Source organism: Giraffa tippelskirchi, chromosome 3 (genome assembly GCF_054371585.1).
Source record: "Giraffa tippelskirchi isolate mGirTip1 chromosome 3, T2T-mGirTip1v1.2.pri, whole genome shotgun sequence".
Taxonomy (NCBI): Eukaryota; Metazoa; Chordata; class Mammalia; order Artiodactyla; family Giraffidae; genus Giraffa; species Giraffa tippelskirchi.
In genome coordinates this window covers 9616004-9640283 of record NC_137277.1, presented here as the reverse complement: position 1 = coordinate 9640283, position 24280 = coordinate 9616004, and the positions used below count along the sequence as shown (strand labels likewise).

The 24280-nt window shown below is 47.7% G+C and overlaps 1 protein-coding gene across 11 annotated transcripts in view; it reads left to right on the top strand.

Annotated features, from left to right (window-relative positions):
- The window catches only part of CYTH1 (cytohesin 1), a 73810-nt gene that overhangs the window by 41988 nt on the left and 7542 nt on the right, over positions 1 to 24280 (top strand). For 8 of the 11 annotated variants that reach the window (XM_081575691.1, XM_081575693.1, XM_081575689.1 and 5 more), the window contains 9 exons: positions 11865 to 11947; positions 13043 to 13107; positions 15071 to 15137; positions 15410 to 15528; positions 15837 to 15917; positions 16811 to 16923; positions 17700 to 17848; positions 18245 to 18356; positions 23489 to 23565. In XM_081575691.1, coding sequence (XP_081431817.1) covers positions 11865 to 11947; positions 13043 to 13107; positions 15071 to 15137; positions 15410 to 15528; positions 15837 to 15917; positions 16811 to 16923; positions 17700 to 17848; positions 18245 to 18356; positions 23489 to 23565 — 866 coding nt within the window. Of the gene's footprint in view, positions 1 to 5450; positions 5687 to 11864; positions 11948 to 13042; positions 13108 to 13261; positions 13323 to 15070; positions 15138 to 15409; positions 15529 to 15836; positions 15918 to 16810; positions 16924 to 17699; positions 17849 to 18244; positions 18357 to 23488; positions 23566 to 24280 lie in introns of all 11 variants that reach the window. The other 3 variants (XM_081575697.1, XM_081575698.1, XM_081575695.1) reach the window with 2 other exon arrangements.

The window sequence follows — 24280 nt, the reverse complement described above, 5'->3', positions numbered from 1 at the left end:
GTCGGGCTGCCTGCCCGCCCCAGCTTTGCTGCCTGTGAGTGGACTCAGGGCTGCTGGGACCCGGAGAGTGGGGGCCTGGGTCAGTGCCTCCAGCTCCTCTCAGGCTTCTCTCAAACCTCGAAAACCTTCTCTGGACCTCGGGCAGCTCTGAGAAGGGTTGATGTCTGGCACCAGGAGCCAGCTTTTTCTAGTCTGAGGTTAGAGTTAGGAACTGCTACCCTCTCAACTGCTTCCGGCCCTTCTCAGAGCAGGAACAGAAGGCAGTCTTCGCTACTTTGAAGAAGCTTTTATGCTCCTAGCTTTTACTGAAGAGTAACTTAGCACTTTAAAGCAAAAGGAATGGAGTAGAATGGTTGAAACTCCATGCTTGAGTTTCTTGTGATTCAGAAGCTGGGGAGGTGGGAGTGTTTAGATACCAAGGACTCCGCTGGCCTGGGGCCTTTGCCCAGAGGATGTGGGGCTTGGGGATGCGTAGGCTTAGCAAGTTTGTGATGTTGATGAATTGAAAGACACTGATTCATTGCCTCTCAGGAGTTGTCTGTGGAATTAACCGCAAGTGGGTGGCCGTGGAAGCTCTGAGCTGTCAGGGGGCAGAAGATACTTAGTTCTGTGCCCCCACTCCTGAGCTGAAGTTTCACTGCCTTGTGTCCCTGTCACTTCTCCCTGGTCACCCCAGGAATGCTGCCCATCCCTCTCTCCTGGTGCCCCCACACCCCCTGTGACTCTACCTCACCGCCTGTCCAACAACAGTCAGATGTTGTCTTCAGGCCAGACTCAAAGGACACCCAGACACCGGTCAGATGTCTTCAGGCCAGACTCAGAGGACACCATTTCTGACTATTGCAGCTTTTCCAGGAGTTTCCAGTTGGTTCTGTATCCCCGTTTGTCCTTTGTCTCCAGCCTCGTGTGCCCTCTCCCGTGAGGCCTCCTGGGACAACCTGGCTGCTGGCTTTGCTGTTGCTGACCCCACAGCACCTGTCACCAGTGTACCATTGGCACTTACTGCTGCTTGATTCTTTTTCTTTAAAAGGAACAGTAACATGGGAGCTCTTTGGGGGCTAAACCCGTGTCTTACTGCCTCTGTATCTTCTATAGTAAGTAATAGAACACCTAGTTTATGGGTGGTAACCGTTATTTTCCCCCAAAGATTGTTGGATTATGAGTCTGAGACAGTAACTTTTTAAAGCTTTTATTTTCTCTGTTGGTAGATTTCCTGAGATTACTACTGTGTGCCCAGTCTTTTTCTCCAATCATCGCTGTGATTTCATAAACTTGATTATGGGGCTATTTACTTGAGATTTGTCTGTAGATATGAGGCGGGCTACACTGCAGACTTCCTGTCGGTAGCTTTTCCCTGTCACTTCTTGTCTCCTTGCTTCCTCGGATCATACTGTTTGTGCAGAGAATTGACTGTGGTGTAGGCTTTGCTGCCAGCGAGTCTGGCCTGGAGGCACGTTGAGGTCTTTGCCAGTTTACACATTGCAAATTCAGCCCTAGCGGTGGATCCTCTGTTGCTCAGTTGTAGCTGGTGGGTTCAGGACACGCCACAGCGAGCCTGTGCCTTATGACTGAGTCGTGCACAGGAAGTGATGTCAGGATCCACCTACTGGGACCTTTAAATTCCTGGAGGGTACATGTGCCTATTTTGATGTTACCTCAGAAAGGGGGATATAGCCCTTAGGACTGTGCAGAGTGCTGTGAGAATGTTTATATTTTACTGGAAGGCAAGAGCTTCATTTCATGGACAGAAACCCCCCTGCAAACAGGACAGTGTCCAACCAGGTGGTAAACTTCATGATTCACACATGTTCAGAGGAGACCGTATGGATGAAGAAGGCCTTTAGTGATGGTTCTTTTGTGTGAACTGAGGGAGTTCTTCCTGGAAGAGGTGGTCTTGATGGCTGGGGAGGATGAGCCTCTGAACAACAAGAAGGAAATGGAGATAGGTTGGAAACCTGTCTCCCTGGGGCCAGGTGGTGTGTGATTGCTTACCAGACCCAGTATCTAGCAGGGACTCTCAGCTGGTATGTTTGTTGAAAACTTGTCTTCTTTTGTAGCTTTAAGCAGAGATTTCACAATTTTAGGGTTTATTTCTCATAGATTTGGTATGATTCTTGTAGATGAGAACTCTTATGACACAAAAATAAAATTTTTCATATTGTGACTGTTTCTTTAAAGACAGGCTGGGCTGCAAAGCCTAAGTGTTGGTCAAGTCTGGTGACCCTGTCCTGGTGATGAGGAACCCACGTTAGTGTAGTGGAGGGAAGGAGCCGTCTATCAGCAGTTTCCTGAGGACTGAGCACTGGAAGGCAGGCCGGAGTGTGGGATTTTTAGTGTTTTTCCTCTTTTTGTTGTGTGTCTGGAGCGGTGGTTCTTAGGTGTGGGGGTTTGGCCCTGCAGGGGATTTGGCATGTCTGGAAGCCTGTGGGGCTGTCCTCTCGGGGGGTAGGGTGGGATGCTGCCAGCGTCCAGTGGGTGGAGGCCAGGGTACAGTGAAATGTGCTGCACAGGACACCCTCCCACACGGAAGGAGCCCCAAAACGTCAGTAGTGCTGAGATCGGAGAACTTCATCTAGTGTAGTGGTTTATCTTCTCTCTTTCTCCTCGTGTATTTGGCACTTGTTTTAATCCTTAGGTCTCTTCCCCTATTAGTAAAGACAGTGCTTCCCAGGGGAGTCGGCAGACACGGCCTGCAGTCACCCCCTGTTCTGCTTTAACACGAGTCCTGAGCCTCCAGACTCCAGGTCTGGGTCCTGAGGTCCCCGGTGTGAGTGTCTGCCAATGCCCTTGGTGATCCTCACACCTCGAGTTGGACAGCCACTCCTCTCAGGCTGTAGTGATGTTTCTTGTCACCAGCCGTTTTACGGTATTGTCCTAGACCCACCTGCACGCTGGGTTGGAGACTCGTGCTTGTGGCCTGAGTAGGAGGCAGGCCGTTTTAGTAAAAGACTGGAGCAAGTCATCTGGACACAAGGGGCTTAGGGCTGCAGAGGACTGGAAGGGGTGGGGCGTGGGGGGGGGACGTTGGAGCAGCCAGGTCAGCATCCCTGCCTGCTGACGCTGTTGGCGGAGGGAGTCTGGGGGTAGGGGGAGAGGGGAGGTGGCCTTCTGCTGAGGGTGATAGAATAGCCCACATTCTGGACCCTACCCTCCTGTTTATCCACTCAGGGAGGAGAGGCATCTTAAGTAAGGGTTAACATCCTCCCAGGGAAGCCACCATCAGCCTTTTGCTTCCAAGGGGGAGAAAAAAGCTGCTGCAGCCTGTGAGCAAAGGCTCGTGGCGTGTCCCCTCCCCCTCGGAGGCCTCCAGTCGGGGTGCGGTGGGCGGGGCGCTGTAATTGCATTCATGGAAATAAGCCTGGAGGACTGAGCACAGGCTCCAAGTGTCAGCCTGGCGATAGCTCCGCGGCCATCTCCAACCACGCCAGCCTTCCCCACCAGGATCGACTTCCTCCGCACCCGAGTTTCTGCTCAGCTTTTGTGTCCCTGCCTGGCTGCCGCCTCTGCCCGGGCAGTGCGGCGCACATGCCACGGGGGCTCCGTCCCTGCCTCCACCCAGCGCTGGGGGAGCTGCCGGGGGCCTGGGACTGGGGGGTCGCGGTGCCGGGCCACCATGGCCTCTGAGGCGGACAGCTGCCACCTGCCGGGGCTTTGACATTGCTGCCCCAGGCCTGCCGGGATCCTGGGGCCACCGGAGAGGGGACTCGCCCTGGGTAAGAGGCCGGGTGGGTGGCGCGGGTGAGCCCACCGTGTGGAGCTTCCTGTCCAGTGCGAATCCCTCTATTATTATGCGCCGCTGCCGGCCTCTCCCACTCTGGCCTCTCCCACCCCACGGAGCCAGGCAAGCCTGATGTGTGCAGCGGCTGCTTCTCTGCATGTCTTGTGGTTTCGCATTCTGCTCTCTTTTCCTAGGGTTTTTTCCAGTAGCTTCTTCTAATAGAGGTTTCAGCCTTCAGTGTGGTTTCCTATAGGCCCCAGATTAAGGAGTAAGCTAATAACCAATTTGTATGGTCCTGCTCAGATGAGGTTAAAAAAAGGAGGACAGAAAACAGAGGGGCAAAATCTGAGAGATCCCCCTCCCAACCCACCCCTGGAGTTTTTATTTTACTCGTTAAAAACTTGGGAAGCTTCCTCTGGTACGCATAGCCCTCTTCCCAAAAATGCACATAGAAGAGGAGCTGGAGTCCCTTGTTTATTTTGCTGTCAGGAGTCTGTTCCAGCTGTCAGGCTGAGGGGGAATGTTTCAGTCTGCAGAAATATTCAGGGTTTTACAAAGGGCCAGCATGCACATAGGTTTTAGGAAGGTGAGTAAAGTGAGAGGGAACTGAGTGACGTGCCTCGGGTCCCCACCGAGCCTCTCTTTTGGAGGGAAGGGGTGTGGTGGCACTGCTGTGCAGTGCCCAGATGGCAGCTGGCTTGGGGAGGGGGAGCGCCCGCCCTGCCTGGGAGGAAGAAGGGCACCAATGGCGGTGGGGTTTGTCTGCTGGGACGGGAGCTCCCAGGCTCGCCCTGAGAGTGGAGGGCTCCTTTCTCAAGAACCCAGAGGTGGAGCATGGTTCTCCTTGTCAAGCTGGCTCCAACTCTGCTTTCAGTCCATGAGACCCTTTCAGAAACAGCCTTGGAGACAGAGATTGGAAGTATGAGCACTGGAAAGAAACCACTGCAGAAGTCCAGCTGGACCATGTATTACCACTGCCAGGTTTTAGGAAAAAGCTAGAGGTTCTTAAATGATTATTTTCTAGTTTTCAGCTTTTATTGAAAGCAGATGTTAAACTTTATTTTTCTAAACCAAACTTTTAGGAAAAAATTTTATGACTTCGTCTCTTTTACTACCTTGAAATTTGACCTCATTTCCCTTTGATTACGCAAACCTGTCTTTTAAGTTCTCCTTTTTATTAGATAAAATGTGTCGGTTCCTTCTCTAAGTAAGGTAAGATGATAAAATACTTTGCTTTCATGAGGCAGTTTATGGAGCTGTTTAATATACACCCTCTCACTGAGAAGGGCGAGGATGCTGACATGCCCATTCCTGCTTAAGGAAACCAAGGCAGGGAGAGATGGTGGTCTTTCCCAGGTCACAGAACCACTGGTCAGTGAAGCCCCACTCAGGTGCCCCCTACCTCAACTCCTGGGCAGGGTCTCATCTCAGTTAAGGAGGCCTGAATTTTTAGGTTAGTGGTTAGATGAGATGTCTGTAAGATTGATATAGGAACAAAGTTTTCCTTAAAGATACAGGCTACAGGAATAAAATCTTTAATATACTTACTTCTGGGTGGGAGACTGAGTGGTTTTTATGTGGAAAGAATGTAAGCTACAAGAGTAAATATTCACATTGATAATTTACTGGAAGTTACCTTTCACCTTTGATGTTGAATGTCAGTTACGCTAGCACATGCCAATTTAATTCGTTGTGGTCCTGTTGGTGTGTCTATATTTTTTTAATCACTTAGGCTGTAAATTGCTTCCCTGGTGGCTCAGACAGTAAAGAATCCACCTGCAGTGTGGGAGACCTGGGTTCGATCTCTGGGTTGGGAAGATCCCCTGGAGGAGGGCATGGCAACCCACTGCAGTACTCGTGCCTGAAGAATCCTCATGGACAGAGGAGCCTAGCAGGCCGCAGTCCATGGAGTCGCGAAGAGTTGGACGTGACTGAGCGACCGAGCACAGCACAGGCTGTGGACTGGGGGTGAGACACTCCTTTTACAGCGCTTTATACCAAATCAAATCACAGCCTCTGAGGAAGGACTAAGCTTAGCAGAAGTCAGGAATTAAGTGTATTGCTATTAAAATTTTTGTTTCTTTTATTTTTAATTGTGGTAAAATATACATAACAAAATTTTACCATTTTAAGTGTACAGTTCAGTAACATTAAGTTCATTCATTCACATAGTTGTACAGCCATCACTTTTATCCATCTCTAGAACTTTTGTGAAACTAAAACTCTGTCCCTGTTGAATTTTGGCTCCCCGTTCTCCCCTCCCCCAGACACCCACTGTTCCACTTTCTGTCTCTGTGAATTTGGCTTCTCTGGGTACCTCACAAAGTAAGTGGAGTCGTCCAGGATTGGTCCTGCTGTGACTGGCTTATTTCACTGAGCGTAATGTCTTCTGAGTTCCTTCATCCTGTAGCACGTGTCAGAATTTCATTCCTTTTCAAGGCAGAATAATATAGTATCAAATTTTACAAAGGGTTGCTATAGTGTTGACTTATGGAGGGAAAAGAATTGTTTCCCAAGGTTGGGAGACTTTGTGTAGAGTTGTGAGGTGGTCAGGTCAGCACACAGTTGGCCGTGTATGTGTCCCCAGGTTTCCGGTTTCCGTCACATCCCTTTGCCTTGTCCTTCTGTGTCCTCTGGTCTGACAGCCACCCTGAGGTCTGTCTCTTAAGTGTGAGGCTGTCAGCGAAGCCCCTTAGTCGTCATATCTTTCTGTTTCACTCATCTCTACGTTGCCTGTTCTTAAGGACCCTGTGAATTTTGGTTGTTTTCTTATCCCTGTCGAGAATATCTGACCTCGTGTATTTCTAATGTCAGCATAGAATTGAGAGTTTTGTGGAAGTTTTCTGACTGTTTGTGTGTTACCCAAAGCCTGAGTTTTTTTCTAGTCTTTAGAATTTTTTCACATTGGAAGGTGCTGGGATCTCCTGGGAGACCAGGTGACTTACCCCAGGGTGGGGCAGAGCAAGTGATCTGACCGGAGGATCTGCACAGGCTGAGTCAGGAAGGGCCCGGTGTGTGACCAGCACTCGCTACACGGCAGGCTCTTTGATCTTTGTCTCTGGAGGCAGTAGACACAACGCCCTCAGTCCGTGGGCAGCTTCCCAGATTTGTGCTCTTAAGCCCAGAAGCTGTTCGTAAATAGCTTGTGTTCCCTCTGGAGCTGGTAACAGTTTCTGGAGAGGGTACAGGAAGTCCCAGTGCTTAATTTACCTTTCTTTCTTTAAAAAAAAATAAAATATAGTTGATTTACAGTGTTGTGTTAATTTCTGGTGTACAGTAGAGTGATTCATATATATATATATATTTGTGTGTATATATACACATATTCTCTTTCATATTCTTTCCATTATGGTTTATCACAGGATATTGAATATAGTTCCCCATGCTCTACAGTAGAATCTTATTGATTATCCATTTTCTGTACAGTAGTTTTTGCATCTGCTAATCGGCATCCTTTACCCGGTTGCTGTGGCTCCAGGCGGGCGGGTGGTTTCTGAGGGCCTGTGTGTTTTCAATTTCATGAGACTCCAGCCTGGAAAGGGTCCATCCGGCCTTGCTTAGCAGGGGCCCCAGGTGCAGGCTCTGGAGGGCTGGAAGCCCGTCTGGGCTTCCAGTGACACCTTCCTGGGCTGCATGAGGGGTCAGACCTGTCTGTCTGCCCTCTCCACATGTGGGGAAAGGGAGGGCTTTCTGACTCTTGACCTGCCTTTTAAAATGTTGACCTGCTGTACTGGTTTAAATTTGGACCCTTGTTATCACCGAAAGGCAGGGCCTATATATAAGAAGGACGATGGTCGATGATTATGGTGGAAAAAATAAGGCAAATTTAAATCTAGGCAGTGGGACGGTGTAGCTGGAGCCTCTCTGGAAGCTGTGTCTGGGCCCTAAAGCGCACCTCCAACACTTCGATGTACGTCACTCCTGGGGACCAAGGACAGAGAGCAAGCATGGTCCCTTTTGGCCTGTATTCTTGTTGAGCAGAAACTGCTGTCAGTAGATCTCTCTTTTCAGTTGGACTCCACGGCAGGTCTCTGGGCACCTGCCTGTGGCCTCTGGGGCTGGAGAAGCTGGACCTAGCGATGCCACCCTATGCATTTCTACCTGTCCCCAGCCCGGAAGGAGGGCACTGTCTCTTTAAGACAGCCTCTTTTGTATGCGCTGGATGGAGCATGTTGCAGCTCTGGGTTTCTGCTGGTTAAATCTGCAGAGCAACATTTAAATAAAGAAATAAATAGAAGGTCCCCTTGTGTGGCTTTCCTATTCACAGCTGAGTACAATGGTCCCTTGTTGTTGTAGGCTCTTTAATCCCCTTCATTAATTTGGAGTCTTGCGAGGGAATGGTGAGGGGCTGCTGCTGGAATGGTCCCCGTGCTGGAAGCAGGACACCTTGTAAATTAACCTTTGCAGGCATGAATTCCCGAGGCCTCCAGGCCCTCTGCTCTGTGTCCTTTCTGCGCAGGCCGCTGCCTCCCTAGCTGCCATTCTTTTCAGGAGAAGAGGGCTCAGCTGCCTCCCTGGCACTGAAGTGTGGCTGCCGCACGTGGCAGTCGGGGGGAGGAGTGGTTTGCTGCTCTGCCATCTGGCCTGTCAGCACATATTTTACAGCTTAACCCCGGTGGCTACGCAGGAAAGCCCGGGCCTGGGCACATAGATGCCTTTGCCAGGTGCCCATGCCACTTCGTCAGAATCTCGGGGTGGATGTGTTGGGTTCTGAGTACCAGCTGTTCCTGTCCTGGTGGTGGCTTGCAGGGTCCTGGAGATGCCAGCCAGGATCCTTGGGACCCCTCTCTCCTTCAGCTTTCCAGCTATGGTTTTGATTCTTCATGCTGTTAAATGAAATTAAGCATTTTGTCTGTGAATTTTTTTTTTCCTCATGGGCAACATGAGAATGAAGGCTTGAGTTGATGATTTGGTGTTGCATTGATAAGTTTAAGCAGAGGAAAATACATTTGTTGAACTGTTGGATTTTTTTTCTCCTCTCAGAACAAATTCCACTAGAAAAATGAGATCTAAATCTGCTTTTCTTTTTTTGTAAATTCTTAGGTGATTTATTGACCCATAAAGGAAGCAGTGTTGTGATTTGGGGGGGACTAGATGTAGAATGGAGAAGTGATTTAGAAATCAAGGGGTTAATGTCAGGAGACTGTTTCAAAGTAAATGTGGTTGAATGTCTTGCTAGTTCTAACTGCACATGGGCTAGAACACCTTCCATCTGACTACCAGGACAGGAGGCCTGTCTTTTCTCGTAACCATAGATTAACATTTTTATTTTTCATTAAAAAAAAAATCCAGTTGTACCTAACTGTATTTTTTAAAGCAGATATTCAGGAGCTCATGTTCCCCATCTCTCTCTATTCCCAGACTCACCCTTCCCAGAAGCAATCACTCAGAATTAACTTTTTCTGACTTTTGATCTTCTGATAGGTGCTGCCAGGTCTGTATTAATATTCTTGTCCTGCTGATTAGTTTATCAAAGATTCTCTCCTGATTTCCTTCACTCGCAGCATTCTTTTTCTTCACTCTGTCCCTGTCTGATAGTTTATCACAGATGTTTGGTTGCTTAATTTTCATCTTTGAGATTTTCACACACACATTCACAACCTTGATTTCTGTCTGTGATCTGTCATGAGTGTCTCCTGCCCCTTTGTAGGAGGAAATGCAGGGACCCTGCTTGCCCTTCGTGTGCTGCCTGCCCTCCTCCGGCCCTCTCGCCTCTGTCTGCTCTTTCCCACTCAACAAGTTAACAGCTGATCACATACAGCTTTTGTTGTGGAGCCTGGATGAGCCTCTGTGTGTGCTCCACTAGCGCCGCCCAAGACCAGGGTGAGCGCTGATCATCTCTCCTGGGAGCTGTTCCCAGCACCAAGGTCATGCCTCGCCTTCCGTGCCTCCCATTGGCCTGTGGCTTGTACCTGATGCCCTCGAGCCTCTGTTTTTCCTGTTTCCAGCTGCCTGTTATTCTGCTGAGAGGAGATCCAGCGATGCCTCTTCCATCGTAAACACTCCAGCTCTTTCCTGTTCATTCTCTCTTGACCTTCCAGAAAAACTGTCCTGTGTGAAGGCTAACCCAGAATAGCCAAGTGCTTACATTCTGAAAAGGAGGCCACCGCTGAGAGTTTCCAGTTTGGCACAATAAAATTTGACTTCTCAGGGTACCCAGCAGTCTTGAGATACAAATTTTTCTTATCATGGTTCTGCTTTAAATGCACCTTGTTTGTAGTCCTGCCTCTGATGGGGGTGAGACTCACTGGTGATCTGATGAGGCCATCTCTGGTTCACAGTCAGAGCCTGGTGGTTCATTCCCCTGTGGAATAGCTGTTAAAGAGACGAACTATTGCCTCAGATTCTCAAAACCATGTTATATTGGAATGGATCTTTGTCTTTTAGAACCTCAAAAAATTAGTTTCCTAAAGGGAACTTCTCATCTTCATGGACTAGAAATTTTTCTGGTTTGTGAAGTCCAGAAAAAGCAGAATAAACTCCCTTTAGGCTTGCTTTTCTCTAGAATGGGGTGTGAATCAGTAGAGTTTGTGTTGTTTCTCAGAGTGGTTTTTGCTCAAACTAGAGCTAACCTTTTGTTAGTTAACTTTCTCCTGACATAGCCGTTGGACTGCTCGCCCTGGCTTTCCAGAGACACAGTTGAAGCCTCATGTGGAAGGCCTAGGCTGCGTGTAGGTGGTCTGTTGAAACCTCTAGATGGCTGTGTCTTCCAGCCTTTAGTGTACTGGGAGTGTGTTTCAAACTGCAGTGCATTTACTAGGCTATGAAATCAATTTCATGGGCTAAAGCTACTGTTAGGAAAACTAAAACAGTAGGAAATGTCAATGGATTTCACACAGTGAGGGTGTTATTTTGTTACTGTTGTGTTTGGGGCAGATTGGGTTGTGAAGTCAAATGCGTTTCTTAATTGTGGGTCTTGAACTTTGAAAGACAATTTTCTAGGAAAGGGTGGGGAAAAACTGGATTAAAAGGGAGAAGTCAGCTGAGATTCTAATATAGCTAATTAACCTGTGCTGAGACTTAATCATGGTGGTCTCTTGTTTCTGCCCTCTTCTGCTATCTTACATGATTTGTATGAAACATTCGGGGAGAAGAACTGCTCTCTGAATGCAGTAGGTTCAGTTTCAGCGGCACGGCTGGTGAGTCGTGCACCCTGACCGCGCTCTCAAGCAGAGCTATTCTTCTGTGCCGCCCAGCAGAAACGGCACACGAGCCACAAGGGCAGTGTTCCTGTCTAGCAGCCCCTGCGAGCGCAATTAAGATACTGTGTTTTGTGTACCAAGTTATTTCAGCGTGTCATCAATATAAAATAGTATTAAAGAAATGTTACTTTTTTGTACCGTCTGGTGTGTCTTTTACATACACCACACATCTCAAACCAGGCTAGTCACATCTCAAGTGCTTACTCCCTACATGTGGCCTGTGGCCACCACATCACATGGAGCAGTTCTCACTTAGGCGCCTGCGCAAAAGACGGATGCCCGCAGTAACTGTTCTGATGACAAGAGCTCATTCTAAAACATGATTCAAAAAAATGTTAAAGGATATATAAAGCAGAGAGAAAAGTTCCCATAACCCCATCCCCTGAGTTAAGCATTGTTTCAGTTTGGGGATATATCCTTCTAGATTTTTTTCTCTGTACACACTAGCCTCCCCGCTCCAGAAATGACAGAAAACTGTCATTCACGTTGCTTTGCAATTGCCTCCCCCTCCCTGCCAGGGTCCTAGACGTCGCCCCATGTCGGGGTGGATTCAGTGAGGGGGCAGAGACCCGGAGAGACTGATTAACCAGGGGCCTGAGCCCCCCAGCCTGTGGGATGAAAATGGCTGGGGCCTGATTAATGGTCCTCCTCTTTCATTCCTAGCCAACCTCATCTCACCACAGGCAGCCTTTTCTCTTGGGTTTTTTTTTTTTTTTTTTTGTGACAGCTGTTCCTTTATCAGAGCTTTTCTCTGTGATCCATGGTCCTTTCTGACTGGTCAACCTGATGGTGAATGGGAGCCAGAGTCTCCCCAGCAGTTGGTCATTTCCGACACAGGCTTCTCGCCTCTTCTGTGGTATCTTTGTCCTTTTGTGGTCTCCGAATTGTATTTATTTTTGGTAAGGTAAAATCTTTCTTAATAACCTTTCGCTCCTTTTTTGTAGTTCCCAGTGACCTGACTGCAGAGGAGCGCCAGGAGCTGGAGAACATTCGGCGGAGAAAGCAGGAGCTGCTGGCCGACATCCAGGTAGGAGCTGGGCAACACCTTGACCACCGGGTGTCTTCTCATGACCCCTTCTGACTTTCTCTCACCACAGTTCGGACCAGGTGCAGGAATTGACAGCCAGCTTTGCTCAGCAAGGGAGAATGGAATCTCAAAGTGGGGCAGTGCTCTGTGAGCTGCACCCAGCTGGTCAGCTGTCAGGCTAAGTAGACCCACGTCCACGTCCTGGTGGCCATTTTCTGGCAGGGCAATTCTAGAGAGAGAATTTTGGTTCTTTGAACTTGAGTTTCTTCTTCTGTAAGATAGGAGTGAAAACACCTGTTGAAAGGTTGTCTTTGGTTGGATTATTTTAGGCCTTGGGGAAGCCATTTCTTTTAGAATTCTCTGTAAAACATTTGGAAGCCCAAGGGCAGGGAACAGAGGGGGCACACCCTGTAACCCCAAGCTGCATCGTGTCGAGGAAAGACTGGGTCTGCTCCAGTGTTGGTGTGAGCGTACTTTGCTGTTACCTAGTCCTTTGAGTCCTACCTCACAGGTAAATGCTGGAAAAGCATAGCAGTTCTTCACTCAAAGCCCCCTCTACCCCAACAGTGAACTCTGTCCACTCTGCAGACCTGCTTAGATGGGGCAGGAGGTGGAAAGCATAGCCAGGAGTGGTGTTCCCTCTGCTGGCCGTTTGGCGGCAGTGTTGACCCAGTACAGGCACTGCTGGTTGGGCAGCTGGGTGCCTGGGGGACTGGTTTGTCCTGGTTTGTCCCCCTTCAGTGAGCTGCAGATGCACTGCGACAGACTGTCAAGGCAGCTGTTTCCCAGTGGAAAATACGTATTTTACGTAGTGTATATGATTATAAACTTCTTTCCTAGACTGTAAACTCGTTGAGGTTAGGATGTTATCTTTTTCTTCTTTGTATTCCCTAGAATGTTGACAGTCTGGTAGGAACTCAAGAAACATTTGTTGAACAGATGAATTTTCCAAAAATTTTTAGGTTTTGCAGGGCGTTGTCTTTATTTTGCTTGCTCTGTTTTACTTTTTTGGTCAGAAGGAGTTACAGGAGATTTTGGTGATTTTAATCTGATCTGTATCTTCCTCCTGGTAATTCTGGACTGTGTGTTTTGCAGAGGCTGAAGGATGAGATAGCAGAAGTAGCTAATGAAATTGAAAACCTGGGGTCCACAGAAGAGAGGTGAGTTTGTCCTTTTCTGGGTGGTTTTGTGATTGTGGCATCGCCAAGCGCCAGCCTGAAATTGTGCCCATGTCGCGTATTTAAAGAGAAAGTGTATCTTCTGCCTTCTTTTCTGAGCAAGCACATATAGCCATACTTTCTGTCTTCCGTGCAGGGACTCCTGAATGTGAAGGCTTTTGATGTTTTTGGAAAGGCTGAACTGGAGAACTTGGCAGGTCCCCCAAAGTCTTAAACTGCCTTTAAATTGTTGTGTGAACTATTTCTTCTCTTCTCTTATCTACTGGGTTCCTATTTTAGAGTTTCCATTTTTCGCTTTGGGTAAAGGGAAAGCTTAACGGATGCTGCTGATGCAGCTCCAGAAGGCTGGAGGCCCAGTTGTGTCTAGGCATCACTGCAAGCTTGCTTGTGCCTCCCTAACACTTAAGAGAACGTAGAAGTGAGATTATAGCATAAAGTGCCAAGGCGTGTCTGCTGGTTCTTTTTTTCCTTTAACTATATGAAATGTTAGTTGCTTCGAGAGTTTAATTTTGAATGGGGTTCCCAGACCGTTTTCTAACTGCTTAATGTCGTAAATGGGCTGTTTCTAATTCACTGCATGTCTGTATTTTTCTAAGCCTAAGTCTCCCTGTCTAGCTTCAGGAGACCATTGGGTTTTGTTATTTTAAACTTGTGTATGCAGGGCCATATGGATTAGTGAAGCTGCGTGTCCAGCAGAAACCAACCAGCTCATCATGTCCAGTCTCTACTTTGCCAGTTCTGAATCACAGCTTTCTTACTTGCCACTAAAAAAAAAAAAAAAATTTGCAGCTTCAAAGAAACGGACAAATTGGTGTTTGTCAGAATTTACCATTTCTGCTCTTACAAAGGGTACTCTTAAAAAAAGTGAGGAGGGACTTCCCTGGTGGTCCAGGGGCTACGACTCTGCACTCCCAATGCAGTGGGCCTAGGTTTGATCCCTGGTCGGGGAACTAGATGCCACATGCCACAACTGAAGATCCTGCATGCTGCAACCAAGACTCAGCACAGCCAAATAAATTTTTCAAAAAGGAAATGAATAGTCAGGCTACAGACAAAGGGAAAATACCTGCATTACCTGTATTTGAAAAAAGACTTGTATCTGGAATCTATATAGAAAGAACCATAAAACTCAATAATAAAAAGACAACTTGACTAAAAAGCAGGCAATAAAAAGCCATGAATGCTTTTACATGTATAATAGAATATAATGCTATTATATATAAATGCTCAGTATCATGAGTCATGAGGAGATGCCACTTTACACCCACTAGGACGGCCCGAGTTAAATAGCCAGGTGGTGCCTGTCGTGTTGCCGAGAGCTGGTGAGAACAAGCGGTGTAAACATTGGGGAAAACCGACTGGCAGTTCCTCCTAATGTTGACCATATACCCCTGCTGTGCCCAGCAATTCAGCTCCCAGGTATTTACTCAGGAGAAAGGAGAACATGCCCACACGCATGAGGACATCTATAGCGTTCTTATTTAAAATAGCCCAAAACTGGAATTAGCTTTAACATCCCCCAACAGATGAACGGAAGAACAGATGAGTTCATGAGATATTAGCTTACACAGTTAATATGTAACTATGACAGTGCTCTAAAACTGGATTATGGTGATAGTTGCCCAACTCAGTAAACTTACTAAACATTGTTCAGATGTGCACTCAAAATGCGTATGTTATATGATATGTAAATTATACCTCAATAAAGTTTCAAAAATGACATGGAAAAAAAAAGAAACCCACTGTAGTAGAAGAAACAAAGGAGCCTAGGACCAGGGTCAGGATTTCAGTTGACCTTCCATAGTTAGACCCAAGTGTGCCTGAGCTTTCCTGGATAAATCTCAGAAATCACTGCACTTCAGCGACACAGGTGGAAGTTATGTCAGTCTTTCAAAAATTCCTGATTACCCAGAGTACTTAAATGGCTGTGATGGTTGTTTTGCAGGAAAAACATGCAGAGGAACAAACAGGTAGCCATGGGCAGGAAAAAATTCAACATGGATCCTAAAAAAGTAAGTGACAAAAGACAGCAGCCAGAGCCTGTAGCCTGTAAAGCGGGTATTTCCACATTGTCAGTGGAAGCTGGGGCATTTGAGACAGCCTCCCTTCCCGTTTGTGGAGTGCAGCTCATGTCACGAGCCCTGCCTCCTGTAGAACATGGAGAGTGCGTACTGGACACTTACTCTGTGTGCAGAGCGCCTGCACTCATTCTTCTGTGCCCCCACCTCCTTTCTGGATGTTCCTGGTGTCTGAAGCGCTATTGGCGTCTTTGCTGTCTTTCCAGGGGATCCAGTTCTTAATAGAGAATGATCTGCTGAAGAACACCTGTGAAGACATTGCCCAGTTCTTGTATAAAGGCGAAGGGCTTAACAAAACAGCCATTGGCGACTACCTGGGGGAGAGGTAAGACCTCCGGAGATACCTGCAGTAGAGAAAGTTGGTCGGCAGTTACCTAGAGGAACAAACTCCAAGATGTTCCAAGCTTTGTCCTGGGACAGGTGGAGGTGTCCAGCAGCTGATGTCCTGTGTTCAGCCAGTACACAGAGGCTGCAGATCTTTCATTTAACATTTGGCTGCTTCCTGGGCTGCGGGGGGTCTCAGCGCTCAGCCTGGGAGGCAGCCTGACCGGGGGCCTGCACGACCTTGGATTCTCAGCATCATTGTCTGACTTCTGCTCTCCCCACCCCCATATCTTTTGTTTCTCTTGCTAGAGATGAGTTTAACATCCAAGTTCTTCATGCGTTTGTGGAGCTGCATGAGTTCACCGATCTCAACCTTGTCCAGGCCTTACGGTGAGTATGTTCGCAGCCAGTACTTTGTTGAGAGAGATGGGTCTTTGGTTGTAGATCTGTCCTGCACAGTTCAGTTCAGTCCAGTCGCTCAGTCATATCCGACTCTTTGTGACCCCATGGATCCTGCACAACCTGGCGTTTTAGTGAAATTGTACCTTGGGTGGTGATTTGAGTATCTATGATTTGAGTATCTGTGATTGAAATGATTGGATGGTTAACGGGGATTAAATTGAAAGCAAAATTTGCAAAACTCTTCCTCAGATCTTTCATTTAACATTTGGAAATTGATGAATATTTCCACTTTGAATCTTTCCCAATTTCACTTCAGAAAATCCTTTAGATTTCTTGCCCTGGAACAGGAAATAGGTAGTGTGCTCTTCATCTTAGAAGGAAAAAAGTCAACATTAAATTTTTTGCTTAATCTAGTCCCCTTGTGCTTTTTGAGAAATTGTAATTTGGTATTTTCTTTGCTGTTTAAGTGTAAATAATATCATGTTTTGTGTTGTTGTTTAGGTAGGTGAAAAAAATCCAGAATTAAACCTGTTGGCCACGGGTCTCTGTTTGACTTAAAGGGCTCAGTCATGACTGCTTTGATAGAATATCTCTTTTCCTGCTATGTCATTTTTTTTCTTTCTTTCTGGAAATTGGAGTTCTTTTAATTGGAGTTCTTATGTATTAATCTGAAGAGGTGAACCATTCTTTTGAATAGGAAAATCTTTTTCTTTTTTTGTTTCATAAATACATTCCCTCCTATCGAGAGGACAGAGATGTGGAGTGGTTAGCCTGCATCTGACAGAAGGCTGAAGCCCCCGACATCTCCCTTTGCTGCAGAAACCTTTCACAAACAGGTTGTCTCCCCCTGTCCCATAACACACCCTGTCTTCACCTCTCAGGCAGTTCCTGTGGAGCTTCCGGCTGCCGGGAGAGGCCCAGAAGATTGACCGGATGATGGAGGCGTTTGCCCAGCGCTACTGTCAGTGCAACCATGGGGTGTTCCAGTCCACAGGTAAGCACGAGGGGCATCCCCTCCTGAGGTTGGCAGTGCCCACCAGGTTCTCTTCTAGGCACTGGGTCATTCCTAAAATGAGAGGGATTAGGTTCCTGCCTAAGAACATCGCTTTAAATGATGTTTATAATAGTAAAAAGTTGGAAACTATCCAAAGTCTGCCAGTAAGGTAGTAGGCGTCTAAGTAAGGGCACCTCTGAATTATGAAGTGTACAACTATTAAAAATTATGTTTTTATAAATACGCTTTATTGACATGGAAAAATGCTAACAAGATTAGCCAAAAGGCAGGCCTCAAAACTATGTATCTGTTGTAATTCTAACAGATATGTTACAGTCTGTATCTCTGAGGTACATATTTTTTAAAAAATTTATTTATTTTTTAATTGAAGGATAATCACTTTACAGAATTTTACTGTTTTCTGTCAAACCTCTGAGGTACATTTTGTGATACATTACACATAGGCACATTTATGTAAGAAAGCAAAAGAAGTTATTCCTGGGTGGTGGGATTGCAGGTAGCTTATATGTTCTTTTTCATATATTGTGCTTTTCTGTACATGTTCTTCTTTTACAATCTGAAAAAAATAAAACACTTTTAAGTCTTGGATGCTTTACGTTCTTGCCCGTGCCTTGCCCTCTGCAGTTAGAGCGTACCCAGACGCGTGGATTTTGCTTATTCTTCTGAGAGCACTGCTTGGTATTCTCAGTCTCACCTGGCGTTTCTTGTTCTTTCTGGTGGGATGTTTCTGACTGGATTTTGTTTTTCCCTTTTAGACACTTGTTACGTCCTCTCATTTGCCATCATCATGTTGAACACCAGCCTGCATAACCCCAATGTCAAAGATAAGCCCACCGTGGAGAGGTTCATTGCCATGAATCGAGGCATCAACGATGGAGGAGACCTGCCCGAGGAACTGCTCCGGGTGAGCTCAGCTCTCCTTTAAGGCCATGGGCTCAGGCGATGCTGATGGAGGGGACGGGGAGGGACGTGGGGTCAATCCAGTGTCTGCTCGGACCATTCACTCAGCTGCATGAACTGCATTAAGAAACTGGTAATGAGGCCCAGCGAGGAATCAGTGGGGGAAAGTGATTTATAACTCTGAGACTAAAGGCTCAAGTGGAGGTCGGGCTGATCTCTCTTCTTTCTTGCTCGCCGGTTAGGCCTCTGTTTCTGTTGTCTCTGGGAGCTCCTGAAGGCAGAGGGGCTCTTGTGCCGCCAGTGCGTGGCACGCAGTGATGCTCATTGCATAAGTGACAGGAAAGGGCAGGGGGAGAGATCTTCTAGGATCGGAGACATGCAACGTCATCTTTCCTTCCAGAATCTGTATGAGAGCATAAAAAATGAACCCTTTAAAATCCCCGAAGATGATGGGAATGACCTCACCCACACTTTCTTCAACCCAGACCGAGAAGGCTGGCTATTGAAGCTCGGTAAGTGATGCCCTCTGGGTCAGGGCTCCTCACAGAAGCTTAGAAAGGACGTGTGTGTGCACACCCGCTCATGCACTATGGGGAAAGGGGGTTTGGTACAGGAGGCGCTAAGGAGAGACTTTGGTATGAGTTCCTACTGTTCTAACAAAATTGCCTCCCAAAAGACAGTGAATGCACGGCCAGCGCCCCACGGGACACACAGACTCCTGGGGACGGACTTGCCAACATAAATATTGCCCACGGGTGTTTGCGCTCCCATTTCCTCTCTGGGGTGGATTGAGGAGGGTTCATTTCAAGGCGGTTCCCCAAGGACCTCGTCCTTTTCCCTTCCCAGCCCCACTGACCACTGGGAGGGTGGCCAGCTGTGCCCATCTCTCTATTTCCCATCACAAGTTTGTGCCCAGTGCTCCCGCCTCCCCCACCCCCAGTGCATCATCACTTCCTTCTGCATCTGGCTCCCCACAGGCAGCGTGCATGGCAAACCCAGGGCCCTGGCTGCAGCGCAATCCACGGCACTCTTACTCATTCTCGGGCGCTGGTTTTTTTTCCCCCCTCCTTTCCAATCCAAATCAGCCACATTAATGATTTTGTTCATTCAGAAAAACTAAAAGTTGCTCCCCTTCCCTCGGCCAAAAGTGAGCTGGCATTGCTGAGATGTGTGGTCATGATCTGCCATCAGAGGGACAGGAGTGACCAGAAGGAGCAGTAGGTTTTTACGCACGTTCATATGCACCTGTGACTGTTTCATTGACAGTTTCAGCATGCAGAGAGAGCCCCCAGACATAATGATGCTAATTTTTTGGCCACTGAGAGAGTACATTCCTCTGTTTTCTTTTGCCTTGGCCTTTTGATTGGTGGGTTCCCGCATTCTCAGAAGGTGTCATTGGAATATCCTCCTGTCACCATTTCAGCTGCAGGTCCCAGTGAGATTAGAAGTCCTTATTACACTCTTGGCTGTTACTGACACATCTGAGAAGTACTGAAATGGAATCTTCAATTTCTGCCATGTTCAGGAGGATTTGTATCCCCTTTTAAAATCCTAAGTCCTTGTGTTTATACATAATGACTTAATTCTCCTTAAAGCACCACCTCACTGATCGGAGTTTTTAATGTCTCTCAAATCGGTCAGCATATCATATATATTTAAGCCGGTAGAATCTTTGAAGTCAAGGCTCTAAAATTACTTACCCCAGAGGCAGCCACTCTGCTCTGCGTCCTGATTGCCAAGTGGACAGAGTTAAAAGGAAACCTGCTGGAAATGTAAGAAGTATATCCAAGTTTGGGTTTGCTTTCCCCTCCAGTGAGAGTTGTTTAAATGCTGATACTAAGTGTTAGCTTTGACAGCCCAGATACTAAATTTAGAGCAGTATGAAGATTATCTTGGTTCTTACACCATGATGACATGTAAAATTCATGAGGCATCCCGTATTTTTAAAAAAGAAAAAAAATTAACTAAATGTGAAACTCATTTTTAGGTGATTGCATTACTTTTTCTGAACCTCCCACCAAACCCTCCTAAACTCTTCCTGTTGTGTTTTCATCGTAGCACACTTAGAATCACCCCTTTATGTGTGTGTGACACAGAAGGCGGGCCTTCCGGCCGACTGTAGTTGTATGTGTATGTCTGTGTATGCATATAACTGTAAGAATGTGTATTCTTGTGTATACACATATGTACATATGTATTCACAGGCTTGTGAGTGTGCATTTTCACACACACTTTAAAAAGGAGTAGCCATCTGAAGAGAGACATTTAATTTTTCCCAAAGTAATCTTCACTGTGTTTGCTCTGGATTTTGGATATAGTAATAAATGTCAGCTCGGTGAGAACTGATTTGTGGCATCTTTGGGGCCAGGATTTTGAGTGGTGCCTCGGATCTTGCCTTTACCAGGTAGGATGTGGCAGATGAGGCAGACCCCTTATTCCCAGGCCAGACAGTGGCATTTGCCCCGTGACTGTTTTAGGTCCCCATCCCCGCCCAGGCAGACGTGAATGACTGATACAGTGCACCGTAAGATTAAGGAGTCGGGTTTAATTTCTTTGTTTTAATTTTCTTTTCTCCCTCGTTTGTATGTTTCCATGATTTTGGCTCTCCTTTTCCTTGCCCCAAACTCCAGGAGGTATGTAATCCCCTCAACCCTGCTCGCTCGCTCTGCCCAGGCCACTGTAATTGCTGCAGCGTTTTCTTATTTTGTTATTTTTGGTTATTTTGTTTTTTAATTGCTGGTGGTAGTGTTAATGCTGCTTCTAACTTACCATACAGTCCCTCGGGAACTGGTCAGGCTTGGGGGTGCGGAGGGATTTTCATCTTTTCCTGGTAGGGGTGGTGCATGGTGTGCCCAACAGCTGGGCCCAGATGTGGAATAATTTGAACTTTCCTGAGGGCAGTAGTGTAAGAAAACACAGTAAGAGTGGGTTTGTAAAAGCAAGCAGAGCAGTCATTGAATTCTCTCTTGGACTTTATTGGTCAGGCGGATGCTATGTTGTTGATTCAAATTGACACCCATGAATTTCAGAGATTTCTCAAGTGGAGAAGAGGAGGAGGAGAAGGAAGTGACTCCCACGGCCGTGTGCTTCTGGCACACCTCCCATGACCGGAGAAGCAAACTAGGAAAAGAAAATGGCGGTTCTTAAACTGAGAATGAGGCCAAGTAAAATAAAAAAAAAAAGAAGACAAAAACCCTAAAACCCCTTCTTGAAGGCCTTCCGTTTAATTTCCTGTTTCGGGGGAGGGCATTACAACCTCGGCTCTGTTTTTTATGTTTTGTTTTTATCCCTCCTCTTTTTCAAGGAGTCATTGTTCAGACCCCCAAATTGGCCTCTTAGTTATGTCGCTGGTGTCTGCCCTCCCCTTGCTGTTTTAGGGGCACATGTTTTCCAGATGAGGAGTCCCTGGATGTCTGCTTCAGCGTCACTTGAGCAGAACCACACAGGAAAGAATGGCCCCAACACTGATGTTTATAAAACGTTTTGGGGCCTTGTCAGGTCCCAGCTCCCGGGGAGCCAGAGTCAGGCCTTTATATCTATGGGCTGGAGGCCCGCGGGCCGGGCGGTGGTCCTGTGAGTTCCTCAGGGACTGTCTTAGGTGCGCGCATCGGTCTGTCTGCTTGTTTCATGTCTGTTTTCCTTCCAACGTGAAATGTGCCCCTGGGACCGCGTGATGCTCGATGGTAGGAGCTCGTTAACGCAGCAGGTCGTTGGGAAATAGCCAGGCTTTTGTCGCCAGGGAGAGGCTTTGTCCGGCTTTGCTTTCTGTCCTAAATTTCCTCCCGTCTTCCTCCTTTTGGCATCTGACCCCTCTTCCACAACCTCCCAAGATCCGAGGGCCCCCGGGGTGGTCCTGTGAGGGGAGCGCACGGCAGCGGGCGTGGGCTGAGGTGTCCTGTGTCGGGGGCCCCACATGGGGCTGCAGGCCCAAGAGGCAGAAGAGCCACTTCCTCAGACACTGACGGGAGTGGGCTTCCTTTTCACAGCAAATCAGCTCCAGTTCTAAGTATATCCTTGTCTTCCTTCTCCTTATTTATTTTGGTTCTGCCCAGCCTCTCCCATTTCCTCATGCATGTCATATTTCCATCCATGGTTTTCCTGATTCATGCCCTAGGGCCTCAGGGGCCAGAAGCACGTGCTCACAGAAGCTAGCAGTCGCTGTGGGGGAGAGAGTCAGTCTTTGCTTGACACCAGCACAGGACAGGGGGTGCGGGGTGGGGGGCATAGCGCGTGCTGGCTTACGGCCAACCTCCTTCCCTAACCAAGGTCTGTGCCATTGAGAACTCTGCAGTTCATGATCAGTCGCTTAACCTCTCAGGGTTTGGGCACCCAAGCAGAGCCATGCCAGGAGCCCCAATATCGGAAAGCCCTTAGAGGTGCTGCCAGGACCTATGCTGGACCCTTTATTTCTGTGACAGTATTTGCATTGCTCCAGCAATCGGACCCTTAGAGGAAACCAGGAGTGAGGGCGCAGCCACATCCTGGAAGCTGGAGACACTCCCTCTAAAGCCCCTGCTCATCTGTTGGAGGTGAGGGGCAAGCGAGGAAGCGTGACTGGGGTCGTTGGATTTACACCTTGTGGTCCTTGTTTTCTATGAGGATCGGAGAAGCGGAGCTCTCGGTAGGTCACATTGGCAGAGAGAGCGCCTCCTGTCCAGGGCGGCGCCAGGTGTTTGTGAAACGGCCTGCATATCTTACCACGTGAAGGCCTTTCGTTTGGTTCGTATTCAGAAAACCTTTCCTGGACCTGGTGTGCATTGAGGAGAACGGCTATGCTCAGGGTCAGACTGAAAGCAGGGTGTGCCTTCCTTCACCAAGGTCATGGTGAAGTTTCCCTTCCTTCTGTCATCTCAGGATAACATCACAACTCTGATGTTTCCTTTGATTGAGGAACGTTTAAAAAGACTAAGGGAGCCTCCACCAGCTCACCGCCACCCCTGAGAGCTAACGTGGCCCATGGCTTCCTCCTCCGGTTATTTTTGTTTCAAGCTTCTGATGAGAAGTCCACAGTTGAATAGGTACCTCAGCCCACCAGTGGATTCTTCCCTCATCCAGGAATTCTGCTTTGTCTCACCCAGGACTCCAGGGGAATTTAGGACACTGGCCCAGAAACCTAAAAAGCCAGAGTAGAAGCATACTACGATCAGGAAGGTGGGCTAGAAGGTGAAACTACAGGACTGTGCGTTCCTTGTTCCAGGAAAACTGGATTTGATTGTGAGGGGATTAAGATGTCTTACTTCCCAGTTCTTCTCCCGCCCTCTTCTGATAAAACCCTGGGCTGGTGGACCGGCAGTGTAGCGTGGCCAGGGGGCTGACCCTCTCCCCTCTGTGTGCGCCCATTTCCACCGCATCCATAGGCTTCTGCTGACGCTTCTCTGGCTCATCGCTCTCCCGGCTCCCTCCCCAGCCCGTGTGCTCATCTGCTGTCCTGATGTCATCTGCAGGGGGCCACCCAACTTGCTTGCTCTGCTTGTACCCACAGACTTTCACACTGTGAAAGGTGCTTCTGTTTTGGCTCTGTGTCTCGTTACTGATGTAAATCTGCCATGGTCTCAGTGTCCTCCTGGCGCCCTGCCCTCGCTTCCTCATCCCACACCCTGGCCAGTGGACTCCTATCCAACACACATCTCTCTTTGCTCTGCAGGTGGCAGGGTAAAGACTTGGAAAAGACGCTGGTTCATTCTGACTGACAACTGCCTTTACTACTTTGAATACACAACGGTGAGTGCCTGCTGGTGGGCTAGGACAAGGGGTGGGCCAGGCCTTGTGGTTAAACAGCTCTAATCAGACAAGATTGGAGGAGGCGGGGGCGACAGTCGGTCGGATGCTGCATTTTAGGGCGGGAGAAGAGTTTAAGTGAAGTGGAAGGGCTAAGAGGAATCTCAGAACTAGGGCCTGGGCGTGGTGTGTGGTGTCTGGCCACAGGAACCATAGGTCAGAGCCAATGTCCAGTTCTCAACTGGGACACCTGGTGCCTGGCTGAGAACATCATACATGGCATTAGAAAGGGGTCATGGAGCACAGCTAATGAGTTTGGATCCATGGCCAGGAGAGAGTTTGTGGCCCCACTGAAAGGGAGACAGAGGTAATTGTGATTTGGAGAATGCGCATCTTCTGTGGTAGCTGGAATACTGAAGCACTTGATTTAGAAAGAACAGCCAAGGGGCACAATGTAAACAGAGGAAAAGAAACTGAAACGAAATGGGAAAAGTTAGAGGCTACCTGGAGTTTTAAGAAACTGACGTTTACTTAAATTGAAAATTTTGTTGGTTTTTTATTCAGTGGGAACGGACTTGTAACACAATACAAATACTTGTTACATACAAGTCCCCTTTGTAACAAGACCTATGAGCATAAAGATTGTACAGTAAAACCTTTTCTGAAGCTGTCTCTAACAGAGCCCCCAGGAGGCCTGGCAGGTTGGTGGCCTCAGGTT